Source organism: Buteo buteo, chromosome 7 (assembly GCF_964188355.1).
Source record: "Buteo buteo chromosome 7, bButBut1.hap1.1, whole genome shotgun sequence".
Lineage (NCBI taxonomy): Eukaryota > Metazoa > Chordata > Aves > Accipitriformes > Accipitridae > Buteo > Buteo buteo.
In genome coordinates this window covers 11715412-11730882 of record NC_134177.1, presented here as the reverse complement: position 1 = coordinate 11730882, position 15471 = coordinate 11715412, and the positions used below count along the sequence as shown (strand labels likewise).

Genomic DNA, 15471 nt, shown 5'->3' with positions numbered 1-15471 from the left:
ATATTTTTATTTATTTACTTACTTTCAGAGTGTATTTTAAAAAAATAATCTCAACAACAAACCCAGCAACCTCTCCAAAGGGTGAGCAAGCATAGTGGATGCTCTAGGAGGCTGATCCTTTGTCCCTGTGATCTTTTTCTTCCAGTTTTTCCATAGAGAAATTAAGGATTAGGCTTATGGGTTTAAAAAAACAAAACTAAATACTACAAATGGAAAAATGACTGAGAAAGCGGTGTGTCTCCTTTTAATATTGTTGGAATAAATAACTAATTTTAAGAACTTGACTGTCTCTATAAAATATGGTGTTGGTTTCTGCCTTTAGAACTTACCGCTTTAGTATGGACACGTCCAGTTCCAGGACTGACTGGACAAAATTAACCCAACAAAGCCCCAAGTCCATCAGGCTGGGAAACTGGAAAGTCTGATTTATGCAAAAGTACTGCAAAAAACAGAGAGCTATGCAAGAGTTGCCATGCTCCCCAGAAGCCAGGCATTTCTAGGGAACAGTGCTTTACAGACTGTCTTTTAAGGATGATTTCTAAAGATTTTTCTAAAACTTCCCTGCCCCAGCCAACTCTGCCATGTGGAGGGGTATGTTAAAAATGGGAATTAGAGATTCAGTTGTGCTGTGACTTGCTTTAGGAGTGGATGGGGTCAGTCCCAGCAAGGGAAAGCAGTGATGAGATTTTAGGATGATACACAATCAGGTTGCCAGTATACTGAACTCCCCCAGGGGCAGGAAACCTTTTAATTTCCTTACACTTGCTGAGACAGATTGTTAAATAAATACCTCATGCTTTGGTTCGGCTCTTAGATTCTCCTTCTCCGCATACACCATGCTGGTACCCACAACTCTAAACAGTGGACTACATCCCGGATGTCTTTGAAACCTTAAACATAGCTTGTACCAATTTAACTGAATTACAGCTTTGAGTTTCCCTCTGTGTGTATGTCTCTGTGTGTGCATGCACACACGAGTTTCTTGCAGCTGAGTTCTCGCACGTGAGCTTGCTGATCTTCTGTGACTGTGTGTTATGGTTTGGTTTTGATAGGAGGAAGGAGGAATGACGTAAAAGATTGCAGATTTGTGACTGGATTTAAAAATAGTTTTAAAATATTATGTATCTTCATTTTGAAGAAATGCAATACTGCTTGGAAACCACAACTACTGAACATAAACCATGTTGAGCCCCTTACATATGTTAAATAACAGTGTGGAACAGAGGGTTATAAACAGCCTCCTGTGCATTAATGCTGGAAGAAGATCAGTGATCCTACCCCCTGTGCTCCAACCCGGGGATCAACAGCAGTGTCACGGGCTCTGACATCAACTTGGCCCTACAAAGGTACTTTACATTTTACACTGCACCTTTTCAGAGTGAACCTTGCCAGAGCCCTTTCTGAAGCATCTGCATGCAGAAATCGCTTCCCCGCTGAAGCGCAGCCATGTCGGAGTTGGTGGAAGACGGCTGGCCGTGGGTTAGCTGGAGGGCAGGGTGCCCGTCCCACTGCCAGCAGGCTCTGGGCTCGCTGGGACAAGTCGCCTGGCTCCCATCCACTCCTGCTTCCTTCTTTCCCTGTGACAGAGGAGCTGCAAGGTCCCTAGGAAAATGTGAGTAGGAGCAGGTCGCTGCCAGAGGAATTCAACGGAGCCACAGCCAGCCCCTTCCCAGGGGAGCCCAGCGGTTATGCTAACAGCAGCAGTTCTTGCTGTCCATGGGAACGGGCAGGGATGTCCTTGGAAAGCTTTGGATCTCCTGCTCGTGCATCGAGCAACCGTGCTTAGACACATCACGAGATTCAGTTAAGGGAGAGGAGGTCGTGGCACACAGCCCGCCTCTGCCTGGGGATGAGGGAGCTGGCACTGCCATGGCGGGATGCTGCGCGGCATTTTATGGCATGCAGTGTGTGGAGAAGATGCTCTGCAGAAGATAGTGGGCTGAGTGTGCATGGCAGGAGATCCCTTCCCATCCCATGCTGTTAACCGTGTCAGGGGAAGAAGGTTTGGCCAAGGACACAACACAGCTGCCTGTTGCCTGCAGTCCTGGCAGGTTATAACAAGCTGTGAGAGAGTCCAGATCGTCTCCAGAGAACAACTCAAGCAAAGCTTGAGTCAGCAGTGCTAGGGCTGGACTTCAGGACTGCCAGGTATTTCACAGCAGCACCCCAAAGGATGGGGGAGAATGGTGTGACTGTCAAACTGAGATCAGCATGGTGTGATCAGGGTATTCTGCATCTTCATAGTCCCAGCTCCAGTTTAACAGCCTGCAGATATAACTAAACCTAGAAATACTGTTGTGAGCTCTCTTGTTACCTGGCAGACCTCTTATCATTTCGGCACAGGAGCTGTTCATATTTTAATGGGTTTATCTCTTGTATGGAGGGTATTACAAGCTTTCATCTGTCTTCCAGTGCAACTCTACGGAAATCCCTCCAGGCATGAGGTAGTACCTGGGCACTGAATTAATCTGTGCTCCTGGGTTCTCACAGCTCCATTAGTGGCTTAACAGGGGAAGCAATTAGCATTAACAAACTTAAGAAAATAGGATTTGCTGTGTTTGATCTGCCCTCAGCTCTTTGTATCCTCCCAACAGCAATGACAAAGACTGGGCACTTTACGGGAAGACACAAAATAGTCATAGGGAAGTCACAAAATAGACTGATTTGTAAAATGTGTATCAGCATCCTCCAAGGCTCGTGGAGGTGGGGGGAAAGTTGTGCTATAGTCAAGTGCAATAAAAGACACCAAAACATTTTTCTTCCTGCCACATGCACAGACACATCTGCACCCACAGCTCTTACCTTGCCTTTCCCTGTGACTTGAGCCATTTGAAGACAGTGTGGTGTCCCATCCTCCTTCAGGTAACCACTGTTCTGTTGCTGGCATGAGGCTGGGGCAGCTCTCAGAAACCATCTGGCACTTTGTGAAGGGCTGTTTGTCCCCTTGCTTTTCATCAGATGAACATTTACCTTTGCTGGTGTTCTTGTTCTGTTTTCCATTAAAGAAACTGCCTGCGAGCCGTGCGCTGTGTTTCCCTTGTGGTGCTATGTTCCTCAGCAGAGCTGTGCATCCATCAGTGGCTGGATCTGCCCTTTCTTAGGGAGCCGCTGACTTCTGCAACGCTGTTGTCTAGACCGTGGGTTCTCGCAAAATAGCAGGGCCAAGCATGAAGCTAGACTTCAGGCTGCTTAAACCTAGGGTCAGTAAGTTGAGACCTGTTTTCAGACATGACTGTCAAGTGTCTGAAATAACAGCAGTTGCGGATAATGACCTGTTACCTGTAGTAGCCTCTAATAACGACATACCAAGCTGCAAGTTTAGACAGGGTTTCCACTTGGTTGTGTGACTTTTCATCTAAAGCAAACATGGAACACACCAATTGCTTTTCTTAAGTCTTTCAGGCTTTCACATACTGTTTTGGGACAAAAATGCCTTAGGGATCCCTTTCTGATCAGGCTTTGATTTTCTTCATCAGATCAGGATGGTGTACACATGGACTTCCATGTTGCTCAACCTGTGAAAAAGCTGGTGTTGGTCCCACAGACCCCCTCAGGTCCCGCGTATGACTGACCAGCAGGCTGCAAGCACTGTGGCTGCAGAGAAACGCCTGTCTGTTTGGCTGCTGACACTTGTCAGCTTAGGGGAAATTTTACGTCAGCTCTACGCTTAAGGTTTCTCTCCTTGTTAATAGCGAGAAATATTTCCTTTTTTTCATGGTTACTTTAACTCACTTGGTTGGTCTGTTTGCTCCAGGATTTTCAGTCGTGGACGTATTTGCTGCTCTGCCAGCCCGTGTTGTACAGTGAGCTTTCCAACGAGCTGGGGATTATGAGGCCCAGGGTCACTCTTAGTCCTGGGTGTCGGTGACGGGTGCTGCTGGTGTCACGCTCCCCTTCTCCAGGCTCTGCACCAGCTGCTGGTGCCCACAGGCTTTGGCAGCATGGTGTCAGCAGCTGCATTCCCATCTCTCTTCTCATGCAGCAGACCCTGGCCTTGCCTGTTCCTATTCACACCAGTTATAGGTCCCTGTACTGCTCCCCTGGGCGCTGGCTGTTGGCTTCTGGTCTATCCTGGGGAATTTTAACTCTCTGATAAGGTACGTGATGTCTGAGTGCTGCCCTCCAGCCATCAACTTCTTCATGGACAGCAACACTTCACTTGCTGGCAACTCTAATTGCTTTGAGAAGGGTCAGTCCTCCCTCCCCAGAGTCTCTGGGGTTGTTTCAAATTCCTGATTGTAATCTAGCCTCTTACTAGAGTCTTGATCATCCTCCTTTCCCAAATTCCTGCTTTCCCAAGTGAATTTCCATATCTCCCAGATGAAGAAGAGGCCATTGGGACTAAGCAGGACCTAACTGTTCCCCTGCATCCCGTAAAGTCTGTAGTCATGATCGGTCTTCAAAATGCAAGAATTTTCTGCAGCCCAAAATCTTTCATCTCTATTGAGGCTGGTAAAGCCCAGCTTGTGAAGGCTGTATTATTGCACAAGATGAAATCAGTGAAATGGTCTTTTGTCAGAGCACCAGCAGGGCTGGGAGAAGTGCAAGAGCCAGGAGTGCTTTAAAAAGAAGCTGGGAGACAGGCTCTGAGTAACAGAAAACAGCCAAGCAGTGAAATGTAGCATGTATCTTGTAAGTGTCACAGTTTTTTTATGTGGCATTTCTTAGAGATGTTTTGCTTTTGTTTTAAAATTGGTGTATGTGTAGAAAATACTTTTAACTTCATTGACAGTTCCCTAGTGGTCTAGAGCATACAGTACAGTGTCACAATTCATTAGCTTCTGAAGAAGGTATTTTTAATCCACCAACGTAAACCCTTTGCAATTGTATAATCTGTATTTCAGTCATGTGGTTTCCTAATCACGATCTAGATAATGAGCTCATCCAGTTTATAAATTATAAAGTGAACGGAAGTATTCAGCTCTTCTTTCTAAATAAATCTGGATCCAATCGTGGATTGCATTCGAAACCTCCAATGCAGGCAAGTGTGAATGCTTAAAAATAAACTCATTTGCAGTTTACATTTTTGCCAGGCAGTGAAAGTTGTCTCCTGCCCCATCTTTCCAGAAAGGCTCTTCAGCTTTGACTTGCAGCTGTGAAATAAAAGCCAAGGGTATGATGCCAGCTTGCCATTTTGATGACAGCATCTGCGTGTCTTTGCAAAGGATCCAGCCATGCTTCTTTCTGGTTTTGCTGTACTGCCTAACCACCTGTAGCAGAGGTTTTGAGGACCACTAGATAACAACAGAGCAGCCCTCGTATGTGCTAGGGAACACGTGTTCGTGACTTCACTCCCGTGATGGGAACACCCCAGGGTCTCCACTGCATCCCAGAGAAGTTTGGAGAGCCAGACCTACTGCAGCCTGTGGGATAATTTAGTAATAGTTTATTGTGTAAAGCTAATCCCATCAGGGATTCACTGGCTTTGTGTGTATTTTATGCAGTTGTATAATGCAGGCAGCAGCAGAGGAGAGGAATAACATCTGAGTAATCTATGGGATTGTAAAATAGAAATGAGCAGAGGGATTCAGGCCAGAGTAATACCCCAAATGAGTTTCACCTCCTTCTCCTAGGCTGGATTGGATTTCAGGTTGACGTTGTCCTTTAGCCACATGCATGGATCTTGTAGCCTGTTAACAGACGTATTTTGCTGGCTAATGTCCTGAGAGGGAAGAGGTGTTAGAGAGATGTGCGGCTTCAGTGGTGCAGGATGAGTAAAACTCAAGGTGATGTGTTGTTGCAACTAGGAGAGAACCTTTCTGCATGGGAGACCTCAAAACTGAAAGGTAAAGCAGGAATGGAGAGGAGGTCTCACCCCCAGAAATAAGTCACCCTTTGTTCTGCTGCCCATTTACACCCAGTTGTTCTTCTGTCCTCTGAAAGGGGCAAGGCTGGCAAGGAGTTTCTGTCAAACACAGCAGTGTCATCTCACACCCAGGAGCTCCAGGACATGTGGGTTGGCTGGCTGTGGAGCATGCTGGGTGCCCAGCGTATTCCTTGCTGATTCCTTCTTGTGCCTGCTCTGCATTTCAGTTTGGGGGTTGAGATGTCTCAGGAGTGGTGACAGGAAGGTGAGGCAGGAAGAGGGCAGAAGAGCAGCTGCCGGTGATGTCCCAACCCTTTCCCTGAGGAGCAGGCTTATGGGACAGCTGATTGGACCTCTCTGCTTTTGCCTGTCTTCTGGGGATAGGCCATGCTGAGGATAGAGGGCAGCAGGGATGGCTTCAGGGGCCTCCTAAAGAATTAAACCTTCATCTGGAAAATGTGCATTTAGGGATGGGGAGAAGACATCTCACTGAGGAGGCAGTGGATGAGATGGGACCGGTTTGGGACCAGTTCAGGACTTCCAACCAGTAGCAACAGCAGTCCTGTAACCAGGTGCTGAGATTGACCAAACATTTGCTGTCTGCAAAGCTGAAAGGGAAGGACCACCCCAACCCAATGTGAGAGGTAACTAGTTGAGCTGGTAACAAGTTTCCTTGTCTTTCCTCTTTTTCCACTGTAGGACTTTTAGTTTCTCCTTTATTACCTCCATCCTGTCCTTACCACATGTTCTTCAGCCTCTACCCAGGGTCTTTCTCCAGCAACTTCGAACTGCAGCAGAAACAGAAAAGCTCGTAGAAGGAGAAGTGCTTTGGTCTCAAGAGCAGCTTCTTTAAGTGAAAACACAGCTGTGAGGTTTGCAGCCTGCGCTTCTGTAAGGGCTCGTCCAGCCAGCACAGCCAGCACCACTGCAGTCCTTCCAACATGCAGGAATTGGGAAATCCATTGTGAACAAGATTGAGTTTGATGGCCTGCGTGGAGGCAGATGGATGTATTTTTAAGGGACGAGGTGCCAGAAAACTCTGTGATTACGTTCCTGGAGCATGGCTCATTTTTCGTGGTTTTAAAAGTGAGTGTCAGGACTTCAGGGCTATTTTTTTTCGGGTCAAAACCGAAGTTTGGGCGGGGCATAAAAACCTGCTTGATGACTAAGTTTATTCTTAAAAAGCTTTCTAGAGCTTGCTGGAGAGGGGAGCCTTTATTCCGAGAGGGAGCTGATACCAGTCTTCTTGGACTTCCATGCAAATGGAGTTAAAATTGAATGAGTGCTAAGGGTGGAAAAGAACCCCTGCCTTTTAGGAGACTGTTCTCAGTGTAATCTTTAGATCTGGTCCTCTGGTTTTTGTCTTTGAGGCCCATGTTCTGCCTCTCCTCCTTGCCCTGGGTGAACTCTTTCTGCTTGAATACCCCACCACATCGGTGGAATTACCTTGAATGGTTATAACCAAGGCTGGCTGAAGCATGCCCTTATATCGCCCCAGAACTGGGATATCTGAAATCTTTGACAGGGTTACTTGGCTGAACCGATAATACCTCTCTGATACAGTGTATGTGTAGAGAAAACTTTTTGTCTAATGATGGAGGTTTGCTGCTCGGAGCCAAGGCTGGGAATGGGGGGATCCAAGCCAAACCTTTTACTCAAGGGGCATGCAGAATTTGCCCAGTCAAGTCAATATAGGTACTGGCACCGTTTCAGCAGCCAGAAGGCTGCTTTTCATGCTCCCTCCTTGTTGGAGCTACCAGGCTTTATCACGTGACTGGGCCCCTAATTGCTGCAGGTCTAAAACTTTCTTTAATATGAGGATGGCTGCTGGCTGCACTGAAGCCCAGGCAAGCCTGGGGGTCCGTGCCAGTGTTAAGCACTGCTCCCCCTTTCTGAAAAGCCTCTTTCTGGCCTTGGTGGAGGAAGCCCCAAGATGTAGGCAGCTTCCCCAACACCCCCCACCGAGGCCTGTCTGCCTGAGCAGGGCATTGGGTCCCTGGTCCCTGCAGGGTCCAGGCAGCACAGAGCTGTCAGCGCACTGAAGGACAGCTGTCCCGAGCCCTTCTGCTTTTGCTGGTGTCTTGTGTCTGTGCGCTGGTTTGGTGTCTGCTCACCACTGTTGGGGGGGGAACCCTTGAGTGCAGATGAAGCATGTCGCTGTCTGATGGATGGAGGAACAAGGTGGAGCAAGGAGTATCCCACTGTGAGCCAACTGCATCCTCTGCTGGATTTAAGGATGTAGGAATAAAGAGTGGGAGGATGTTACTAATCCGAAGAGTGGAGCCGTTGCACAAACAATTGCTACGTGCACACAGCCCTCAGTGCCCTGTGACCACTGTGGACAGGAGTTGACTTTTCTCGAGATGACTTTCCTCAAGGAGGTGGCATTACTTTCACCTCAAGCCTGCAGTATGTGCCACCAAACATTACCAAGGATCAGCCGTGTGCAGGGAGTACATGCTTTTGCTCCATTGACCAGTCACAGGATAGCATGCCCCCACCTGCTTGGTACCTTAGGTACAATACTCCCCTCCACGGAGCCAACGATGTCCTGCCCATCAAACAGCCTGCCCCAGCCCCTTTGAATTTCAGCGCCCTGCTCCTCTTCTGTTTGGGTGTATTGCAATTGTGTCTGGTGGTGAGCGAGCCTATCCTTCACTGTATCCACACAGATCCCAATTACTCCTTTTGACAGCTCTTATTCACACACCTCCCTGTGCCTCTGACGTCTCAATTATTGATGGGGCTCGCCTGGTAGGCAGCACTCTGTTCTCAGCATGGCTACGTTCCAGCTCCCTTTCCCATTGAGTTCATGCACACACCATGCCGAGCGTTTCTTTATGTGCAAAGCTATTGAAGTGGAAAGGGATCTTTATTAGCGTGTGAGTTCCAGGGATACGCAACCGAAGGGGGCAGTGCAAGCCAAATCACGCCGCAGTACGTTGCTGGGAAATTTCCTCTCCCCCTCCTCTCCCAGTGAAGCCCAGCAATGTCTTGTAAAGTGACGTGATCTCATATGTTTAATGGTGAAGATCCCTTGATCTGATGAGGCTTCCTTGTGATGGGGTCACCCTGCACTTGCATTTCTGTAAGAAACATCAGTCCCTTATTGCCCCTCCAGGCATAAAATGCAGCATTTTGAAGAGCAGTGCCCTTTCCTTTGTCTTGGTATTAGTTTGTTTGCTGGCTTTACGGCAAGCCTTTGCGTTCTGACAAGGAGCACTGACACACAAAAAAGGAGCTTCAAAGTAGCACGTGGTGTTGGAGCAACGTTGTCAAATTGGTTAAGAGTTAAAGCTCTGCCAGAGGGACAATTGCAAAAGCCTGCTTATTTTGTAGGGCTTCGTGTATCTGGGAGGCTCTGGATGTCTCGTGACATTGCTGTAGCAGAATTCAGATAGGAGGAATGATAAAGTGGTCGATCAGCTCCTGACATCTCTCCTGCCCCCACCCTTGCCCTGCACCCTTCTTTGATTCAGAAGTAACTAGAGGTTTTGTGCTTGGTGAACGAAGGCAAAGGGAAAGGGTGGCAGCTGGAGAAGATGGGACCAGAGAGAAGCAGCAGTGTAGGGTGTGCAGAGAGCTGGGAAAGGACTCTTGAGTTTTGTTCTCAGAGATCTGTGGCAGCAGGCACCTCATAAATTAGCTTTAGCATGAGAGGAAAAATCTGTGGAGCAGACCTTCCAAAGCACCGAGATTCTGGGGACCACAAGTGCCTTTGCAGCTGAGCAGGGCCGTGAAGTGAGCATGTGTCTGAGGGTGGTCAGTGGAGAACTCCTGTGGCTCCAATGGCAGAGAGGACCCAACTACATGATATCGAGTGGATACAGACAACCTTTTCAAGCGTAGTAGGAAGCCTACAGTCTCTGCATCCCAGTGTGCCTCCTGGCAGCACTCAGCTAGTCCTTCTCGACCTGCCTTACCCCCTCTCTTTCCACCCTGTGATGAGTTTTGCTTGGGGGCTCTGTGCTCCCTGCAGACCAAATGAGCAAAAGCAGCCGAAGCATTGCTGGTGGCCACAAAGTCAGAGCTTGGCTATTCATTCGGAGTCTGTAAGGACTCCTGGCCTGGGTGACAATCACAGGTCTCCTCTTTGCCCTCCTGGCTGGCCACAACAGTGCATCAGCAGGGCAGATCTGCAGAAGAGCAGGGTTTTGAGCACCAGCGACAGCATAGCTGCCTTGAGCTATGGTTGCTGAGACAGACCTTTAGTTACATGTCTCTCTGTGTGACAGCCTGACCCTGACATTTCTCTGAATGGGGTCCTCTTGTCGCTGTGAGTGACAGCAGCATCCTCTTGCCTGAGAGTATTACCCCAGATGGTCAAGCTGTGTACAGTTACTGTCCACGTTACACAGGCCTTGTTGGCACTGGCGGGTAAGCAGAGACGGCTGAGCCTGCCAAACAGGGTGTGTTTTATTTGTCTGGAATACCATGAACAGACAAAGAAGGGTTAAAATAACAGAAAGTTGAAAACCCATTATCTCTGGGAACTGTGATCTTTCCTTTTTTGGGTAGGCGGGTTCCATGGGACCCCATCCCCCCAGATAGTGGAAAGGTCACCCTCCCATACCTGGTTGCCCCACAGCTTTCCCCGGCAGCCTGTCCAAACAAGGCTGTTTTCCTTCCAAGCCCTTTTCCTTCCTTCCCTTCCCCTGGACTTGTCTCCTTGCACAGAGCTGGCTCCGGCTCTGGCTCTGGGTGGTGCTGGGGGCCCAGAGCCCAGGTGAGCTGTAACCAGAGATGCTCGGTTACTGCAAGCCTGAAGCCCACTTAGCTGAGAGCTGCAAATGAGAGGCTCAGGCACTCCTGAGTTTGTCCTGATCAGAAATATTGTTGAAAGTGGCCAAAGCCATGCTTTTGCCTGATTTGCACTTTCTTCTGTGTTTCTTCTCTAGCGACTCTGCAGTGTGGTCCCCTTTCCTCAATGCACGGGACCAGGTAGAGCTGTGCCCGAGATAACTGCTGTCCCTTTTGCCTCGGAGTTGCTTTCTAATACTCTAGCAGGAAAGCTTTGGAAAACCTGGCCCAGAAAAATGGCTTTGGGCAGTTCCGAGTTCCTCCTTCAGTTCCCCAAACCAGGGCAGCTCACCTGGGGGACTCTGGTTATGGATAAGTGACATTTACCTGTGCCGCAGCAAGGTGATCATTTGTCTCCCTTGAGGATGTGGCTTGTTTCTAACTGACCTCCTGCTCCCATGGGGTAGCTGCCATGTGCCGTCATAGCATCTGGAAAGGCTGGAGCTGCAGGCTGGCTTCATGGATCTCGGCAACAAACGTCCCCAGCTGGCCCTGCTAGTCCTGCCTTTGGCACCAGTCTCCAAAATGGATCTGAGGAATCTGCTAAGCTGTATATAGATCACAGCTTGCAGGAAGGGGTAGTTGTTGAGAGCATAAGAGGTTGCCATCTGGACAGAGATTTGAATTGTGATACTTGTACCATGGACACATGCAAAGCACAGATATGAGTGATACATGCTGTCGCAGGAGTGTGCATTTCAGAATGGCTTACAGAGTTAGAGGCATAGAAGTCAAGGGAGATCAGTTGGATTTGGCCTCAGTCTGGTACTCAGTTCTTAATGCAGTAACCGAGATGGTGAATTTTTTGATGATTTCATGGTATGCAGTTTTATTTGGGTCAGTGAGAGCACAGCGTATGACTTTGCTGCCCTTTAGGGAAGAGAAAATCAGTGCACTGTCTAATGATTCAGCACACAGGGTTTCTTAACAGCCTACGGGAGAAAGATGTTTTAATTCTGCATTCACTCCTGAATAAGCCGTTAATTTGCCTTAGCAATTTTCTTGGAGCCCAGAGGAGAGGAGTCTGTGATCAAATGGAGTGGCTCAACACTGTTCTCTCCTCCTTTCCCTGTTGAAGAGATTGTGCTCATCGTAACAAACCTCCCTCAACTTTTAGCCCTTGGGATGGTCTTCCCAGACCATTTCAAGAGTCTTGCATGATCCAGCAGTGGTAAAAGCCCTGCTGTTAGTATTCTCTGTGACCCAAAAAAAGCCAAATAGTTTAGCACATAAAGACCACAGCTACCTCCTCTGAAGGATGCTGCCCCTCTTACCCAGACTGCTGGCTCTGCAAAAAGGGCTGCACCTCATGGCTGCAGGAGCTGGTGGGACACTGCTCTGGGGGCCAGCAGCGTTCCCCTGGGGAATGAGGGGCTACTCAGATGTGCAGGGCTGTTGCAGGGCTCAGCCCCATGCCATTAGCAGTGTATAAAATCACTGGAGACATTTTCAGCAAAAAAATCTCCGTGCAGAACCGTTCTGTTGCTTGTGGAAAGAGAATTAATTTTTCCTCCTTAAATAAAATGATCCGTGTTTGAAATCTGAAAGCCCTTGCTGAACACCTTCTTGGAGCTGCAAAGAAAGCAGCTTCCAGGTCACATCATAGCCTCCTGCCGGACGCAGATCAAAACTGCAAACCCTTCTAACAGCTCTTTAATAACTCTGCACAGAAGGAAAAATCTGTCACCTTTCCCTCTGTGGTTTCTCCTCTGTTCTAATGCACTGGAGAAACGAGATGGAGCCGGGAAAGTTTTCAGAGAAAGACTCGTGGGAACTACAGCTGCCGATGGAGTAGACTCATTTCTTTAGTGTCTGAGGGGAACCGCAATCGCTTTGGTGAAGGGTGGTGTGTGTGGGTGGGTTTGGAGGGGTGAACCGTTATGACCCATGCATTTCAGAAGAACCACAAACACTTTATAGTAACAAAGGGTGGAAAAAGCGAGAGGTTTCTGCAACACATGTGACTTTTCCCTGAGGTTTGGAACCCTGCGGTATGTTCCAGGCCACGGTGTTTGCGTGTCAGTCTTGGTGAGTTAAGCTTTCTCCCACAAGCCTCACTTGAAGTTGCTGTGATGACTGAGAGCCTAAAATGTTGCTTTTTTTTTTCTCTCTCTTTTCATTCTCCCCCACCCCCTCTTCTCTCTGCAGTTGAAGCTCTCATTTACCTTGGACCAGGAGAGCGGGATGCCTCAAGGCTGTTATATCTATCAGTACCGGGACAGCAACAAGTAAGTCCCATGGAAGATGACATGCAGCAGATAGGGGAAGGTGCATTGAAAGGAGACTGCCCTGCCTTCTGGCAGAGTGATCACAACTGCTTGTACCACTTAAAAGTAGATTAAAGCAGGCTTCAGGCTTGACCTGAAACCAGGAACAGCTCCTGTAAAGGCCAGATCCTTTAAAATGCACGAGGCCCTGCAGCCCCTTTTTCTCTGCAGCATTTAAAAGCTGATTTTATTTGGCTGAAAGGCCAGCTCTTGGGTACCATGGGCTCTGGCAGAACTCATCCAGGATTTGCCCAGGTGTGTTTGCAACTCAGACCCTGCACTGTTTTGTGCTGGGGTGACTCTGGAAGTGTGGGCTGGGGGTAAGCATCCAAAGGCTGCAGAGCACTGAAGAGAGCACCCCTCACCTCTGCTCAGCTAGAGACACACAGCACCCTATTCTCTCTGCTAAAACTCCTGCGTGGGTTCACTGAGTGTCCTTTCATTTGTGGTACTGTAGCCCCAGTGTAGCCACATGCTCTGTTTTTATAAGGTACTGTATGATATTCAAGCTTTGGATGTGTTTGGAGCAGAGAGTCCTCAATTTCTAGGTATTCTGCCTATTTTTACTAGCTGCTGTAGTGAATTGGCACCCAAGATGTTTTTATTTCAAATCACATTCTCATTATCAAATTGACAGCAGCAGCACAGTTCAGGAGATTTCTGTGTTCGTGCTGGGTTATTTCGCCTGAATACCAGCATGTCATAAATCCTTAGCCTGTTATCTCCACCCATATAGTTCTGCTTCTTGCCAGTTATTGAAGGTTAACCTAAAAAAGGAGGGTGTATGAAATTGTCAATGAATGGAACGGCCTGCAATTAGATCTGCTCTGAAATGCTGATGGAAACAGTCCTGATGAAGAAGAGGGACATCCACAAACAGCACCTACCCCTTTCTAAGCTGAGAAATCTCAGTGTTTAAAGCAGAAGGGAGGTCATTTCTGGGAGGATCCTTCCCACCTGTGGATGGACAGTTAGCACACAGTATATGGTCCCATCTCAGCTATCCCAGCTCCAGAGGCATGGATGAGCAGAGTTGGTACCTCCAGCACCACCAAGCTAACAGGGAAACGTGCAGTTCAGCACCAAAGCATAGAATCAACAAGGGAAGAGCGTTTGTTTTTGAGGTTTTTAAAGGCGGTGGCACACAATGGACAGCAAGGAAAGGAAAACCCCCAGACCTATTGGGGTTTGTTAAGGATGTTTATAGATCCAGTGTTTCTGATTGTGTGGCGTATATCTCAAAAATCAGCAGCCACGTTTTTTTCTGCCACAGACCCTCCTCTCCCCGGGCTCCGGTGGGTGTTTTGTGCCATTGTTTGAGGAAACTCTGGGGACGGGAGTGGAACTATTTTGTTTAAGCGCTCAGGCCAATAGCAATTCCTCTTGGAAACCTTGCTTTTAGCTGTGAGTAGTTCAGCATGTGACATAGTAGCTGCAGCATGTTGACAGCTGTTGATTTAGAGATGTATGGCTGTGACCTGCATTTCTGGCAAGTGTGGGAGCTGAGCCACACCGAGCCATGCCAGCCTGGATCATGGGTTGGAAAAATACAGTGAGGGCAGGATGAGTGGGATTGCAAGTAAACCCAGACTTCGTACATGTCAGATGGATCCAAACTGCAATTATACATCCCTGTGGGGCCTCGTGCTTTGTATTTTATAGTTTGCTTGACCAACCTGGGGAGAGCAGGATCCCATTTCCCAGGGAGAGCCTCACTAAGTTTGCGCACATGCTTATCCCTCTAAACCTTGTGCATGCACCATCCTTGGCTGGTGAACTGAACCGTGAAGGCCTGTGCTACAGCTGACATATTCTTGCAAGTAAAGTGCCCTTGAGCCAAATGTGTCCTCGGTTCTCATTGTACCCTGGGTAATTTTGGAGGAGCTCACGTGCGCTGTGGCTTTATTGGTGACAGAGAGTTGCATTTGAATAGTTGTAGTGAAGCACTGGATGTGGCTTCTGCTCAGCCAAGCAGAGACTGTGCTTCTCAAGCACTGGGCTTTTCATAGGGTTAATTTGTTATCCATACAATAGCATGGCCTTTGTCATGATAATTTTTCCTTAGCAATTTCCCAGGGTAAATTGTAAGCCTTGTACTCTCCCAAGCCTAGTCAGGCTTTGATGGTACTCATCAGGACCCAAGGGGATAACAGCTCTTCTGCATCCCGCTAAAGATGTATCTAGAAGTTAAAGCAATGTAATGTTTGTGTCTGCACCCTGTTTTGGAGCCATTTACAGCCCAGAGAAGAAATGTTGGCAACACACTGCAAGCTCATGCATGGGAAAGACCAGAAATGTGCACCCTGGAGCCCAGCGTCCTCTGCAGAGTGTTGGGTCTGGGACCTGCGCCAGGGACAGACTCATGGCAGGAATGCAGGTGTGTGAAGCTCTCGAGCAGCAGCTTTAACAGGAGAAAGCTGAGGTGATCCCAGTCAACAGGAACCCATTCTGGCCTGGGGAGTGTGCCTGGTGCCACGGAGATCTGTGTGAGTGGGTCTGTGCATGGCAAGGCTCAGTGTCACCCTGGTCACTTGGAGGAGTGTCCCTTCCCCTCCAAGTGGCAAATGCTGTTCCAAGCTGCAGCCAGACGGGGCCACC

The 15471-nt window shown here is 48.3% G+C and overlaps 1 protein-coding gene across 5 annotated transcripts in view; it reads left to right on the top strand.

Moving 5' to 3' along the window:
* DIS3L2 (DIS3 like 3'-5' exoribonuclease 2) overlaps nucleotides 1-15471 on the top strand; it is a 197739-nt gene that overhangs the window by 145051 nt on the left and 37217 nt on the right. For all 5 annotated transcript variants that reach the window (XM_075031552.1, XM_075031553.1, XM_075031551.1 and 2 more), the window contains one exon: nucleotides 12755-12834. In XM_075031552.1, coding sequence (XP_074887653.1) covers nucleotides 12755-12834 — 80 coding nt within the window. The remainder of the gene's footprint in view (nucleotides 1-12754; nucleotides 12835-15471) is intronic.